At 45.5% G+C, this 4,067-nt stretch overlaps 1 protein-coding gene across 4 annotated transcripts in view; it reads left to right on the top strand.

Moving 5' to 3' along the window:
* MOCS1 (molybdenum cofactor synthesis 1) overlaps positions 1–3,405 on the top strand; it is a 23,594-nt gene extending 20,189 nt beyond the window's left edge. For 3 of the 4 annotated variants that reach the window (XM_026845753.1, XM_026845751.1, XM_026845752.1), the window contains one exon: positions 29–3,405. In XM_026845753.1, coding sequence (XP_026701554.1) covers positions 29–900 — 872 coding nt within the window. In that variant the 3' untranslated portion in view covers positions 901–3,405. The remainder of the gene's footprint in view (positions 1–28) is intronic. The other variant, XM_026845754.1, reaches the window with a different exon arrangement.
* Positions 3,406–4,067: the final 662 nt, after the last annotated feature.

Here is a 4,067-nt window from a genome sequence, read left to right as displayed (position 1 = left end):
TGTTATTTTTCTTTTTTCCCCCCCCCAGAGCCTGCATTGATGTCATTCTCACTATGCCAAGATGCCCTACAGAATCCCCCAAATTCAAAAGAGCGCAGCCACACATTTAGCCATTGGCTGACTTTGAGAGCAAGTTTACCCAAACAAATGGGGAAAGCATTAATGAAAAATAAGCTTACAGGACAACTTTTCCTGCCAGGATCTCACCCAGAGCAACAGTGCCATGTAATGACAGGAATTCTACAAACCCAGCTTAGAGGCTGCTGTGTCTTCCAGAAGGACCCAAGCTCCACATTTGACACAAAGTGCCTTGAGGCTTCTCCTGTTGGCCAAGTTTCTGTGGACTGTCAGTCCAAAGAGGCAAGTCCAGGATCTGAATTCTGCACCAGGGGTTTGGGATCTTGCACCAAGGTACCTCATGCCTCTGACAGCTTGACTCACACTGATGAGGAGGGACGGGCCACAATGGTTGATGTTGGAGGGAAGCCAGATTCAAGAAGAAGTGCTGTTGCTGGTGCTATGGTCCGTCTGGGTGAGAAGGCATTTGAGATGGTGAGGCAGAACCAGGTGAAGAAAGGGGATGTGCTGGCAGTAGCCCAGATTGCAGGAATTCAGGGAGCCAAGCTGACCAGCCAGTTGATTCCGTTGTGTCACAACATCCCCCTCAACCATGTTGAAGTGTCTTTGAGCCTGGATGAGACCAGATATGCAGTGGTGATTCGCAGCTCCTGTCAGACCTGGGGGAGGACAGGTGTGGAGATGGAAGCTCTAACAGCTGCCAGCCTGGCTGCCCTGACTGTGTATGACATGTGCAAAGCAGTTACTCATGACATTGTGATTGAAGAGGTGAAGTTGCTTAGTAAGACAGGCGGGCAGAGGGGAGACTTCTCAAGGGTCTAGATCACATGCAGACACCTCCAGCCCTCCAGATGACCACTGCTCCGGTTCAGCTTCTTGCAGAACTACTTTTCCTCAGGCTTGGAGGCCTCAGCAGGTATATCGTCCAACAACCCTATGACTCCAGTTTTGCCTTACCCTGTCAGCTTACTGCTGGGTGAACAGTGGAGGCACTTATCCCTCTTGATAACCATATGTGTTTTTGAGGACAGACTTGTCCATTCTACCAGTACCTTCATTTCAGTGTTCTTACCATGAGCTTGAGCAAAGATTCTTAGTTATACCACAGATGTGTTTGGTTTTTTTTTCTTCTTGTTGTGAAATATTCACAGCTGCTGTCATCACACCATGCAACCAAGAGCTCTGGAAAAGAAGCAAGTGCTGAAAGTGCTGTTATTTGGCAACTACTTTTAAGTCAAGGATTAAGATTTCAGAGTTGTCTGTCCATCTGTCCCACTGACCTCCTTAGTTGAATTTAGAAGGTGATGGTGAGAAGAACACAGCTCGGGAACCTTGCCATATAGCAAGAGATTATAACTGAGGGGCAGCTCCTGTCCCTTTGCATTGCTACTGCTTCCCTTGCCTGCAAGTGGGAAATACCCACGTAAGTTTCAAAAGAACAAAAAGATGGCAGCTACCCAGTTCTCTGCCTTGAGTGCTGGGTAAAACATGATGTAGAAACAGAGGATTTCTGGGTTTGGAAGAATTACTTTGCTGATCTGAAAGATACCTTTTACAATGTTAGAAGCATGTTCCAGCATTTTGACCTTAGCACTCAAATACATTGAGGCCCTGTGTCTGCATGCTTAAGGGCTTAATTATGCCATGCATGGAAGTAAGGTGTCAGCTCTCCCTGACTTTAGAAATAGATGTCACACCAAGCTCCCAGAAGACTCTCAGTTTTTTAATCCTAGAGTGCAGCTCCTAGAAACCAGCAACCTGTGTAGTCCTGCCAGATAAAACAAACTTTAAGGACTAGTAGCCACTTGGAAGAGTAAGTTAGTTGTGTTGCCTCGGCCAGAGTGTTTTCCTGCATATTTCTCTAATTCACTTCATGAATTCTTCTGGCCTCAGAGCACTTAGCATGTCCCCATAAATATACCAGCGGCCACTGTCATGTAGCATTAAATAGCTTTGATAATTGACTATCCTAGGTAAGAAATTACTCAACATTGTTGTTAATACTGATGGGCCCTTTTCAAGGGTTAAATTAAATTCTCCTAACAGGGTGTTTTCAACTTTGGTTTACTTGTTTTCTAATGCTTATGGCTAATGTGAAGTTGCATATGATTCAGGGTGCTCCCTCTCCATACGCACAGAGAGTTGAAGACAGCTCTAATAATGTCAAAAAGGCTACCAAAAAAGCATCTTAAACTTTGCAAGTAGCTGTGTCTCATTAAATAAGGTTAGATTACTGTGAGCATCAGTAAAGCACACAACACAGTCACACACATCCTGCTCACTTAAAGCAAGCACAGATCTAAGATGAGGAGGCAATAGGTTTTACTACAGATCCTTTACAAATCTCATACACTAGCTACCTTTTCCATTGCAGGTGAATAAATTTGATTTTTTATTCATTGTTACTGTGATATTCAGCACATACAATGCCACACAGTAGCTACAGCTGAAAGAGGAAGGAGTCTGGAAAGCTTGTTGCCCAAGCTCCACAAACATTTGTACACCTACATTCAGTGTTTAGTCCCCATTCCTTTGATACCACTGATCTGTCTCTAAGTAGGGGCACTCCTGCTACTTCCCAGGAATGTATCTAGCACTGCCGTACTGAGTGCCAACCACCACCCTGACCCCACGTATATGAAAGACCATGGTCATCTGTGGAGCTGCTGTGCCTGCAGGGCAAAAGTTTTCCTAGCTCAGCATGAAAACAAATTGCCAGGAAAAGGAAGCATGTGTAACCTGCTAAATTAACTGATTTACAGAAGCGCTTAATTCCCACCACCACCCACAACACACCGTGCCCTCCCTGCCTTCAGCCAGTCTCTAACTAGTTTTGGAAACAAAAAGGAAATTAGACTTAGTAGTAATAAAATGAGTAGTAATAAAATGATGCTTTGAGGCATATGAGTCTTTGGCTTCTGAGAAGTTTGCTGTCATGCTGTAAAGCTCACTATAAGGACATAAGGACAAGGGACTACAGAGCACATGCATGACTGATACGCACATTTCACTACTTACGCACATTTCACAACTTCCTTGAGTTGAGAGTGGCTGGAAGCTTTGGGCAAACAGACTGGTGCCATTTTATGCTCATGTTACATTATCCAGTCTTGAAACTATGCACATTTATAGATAATAAACCAAGCACGGGTCAACAGAACATCTTGCCAATGAAATGAGCTGATAGCACTGTTTGTTTCAGTGGTGCTGGGTGGGCAGTGGTGTAATATATGTTGATGAAATGACTACTTTTTGGAAGCTTGCTTTTTTGTTTTGTCCACTGCATTTTTAATAAATACTAGTTGCAATGGAGTATGTTTTGCATTACTTTGAATACCCTTTTTATTCACAGAATCATCTAGGTTGAAAAAGACCTTGAAGATCAGTCCAATCATTAACCTCACACAGACAGTTCCCAATATACCATATCCCTCAGTACTATGTTGACTCTACTCTTAAACACCTCCAGGGATGGGGACTCTGCCCTGGGCAGCCCATTCCAACACCTAACAACCCGTTCTGTAAAGAAATGATTCCTCATATCCAGTCTAACCCTTCCCTGGCACAACTTGAGGCCATTCCCTCTTGTCCTGTCATTTACTACTTGGTAAAGAGACTCATCCCCAGCTCTCTGCAACCTCCTTTCAGGGAGCTGTAGAGGGTGATGAGGTCTCCCCTCAGCCTCCTCTTCTCCAGACTAAACACCCCCAGTTCCCTCAGCCGCTCCCCGTACGACCTGTGCTCCAGACCCTGCACCAGCTCCGTTGCCCTTCTCTGGACACGCTCGAGTCATTCAATGTCCTTTTTGTAGTGAGGGGCCCAAAACTGAACACAGGAATCGAGGGGCGGCCTCACCAGTGCGGAGTACAGGGGTCAGATCCCTTCCCTGTCCCTGCTGGCCACGCTATTGCTGACACAAGCCAGGATGCCATTGGCCTTCTTGGCCCCCTGGGCACACTGCTGGCTCCTGTTCAGCCGGCTGTCAATCA

Source organism: Athene cunicularia, assembly GCF_003259725.1.
Source record: "Athene cunicularia isolate RWA chromosome 3 unlocalized genomic scaffold, athCun1 chr3_part1, whole genome shotgun sequence".
NCBI lineage: Eukaryota > Metazoa > Chordata > Aves > Strigiformes > Strigidae > Athene > Athene cunicularia.
This window is presented reverse-complemented; position numbering and strand designations above follow the sequence as displayed.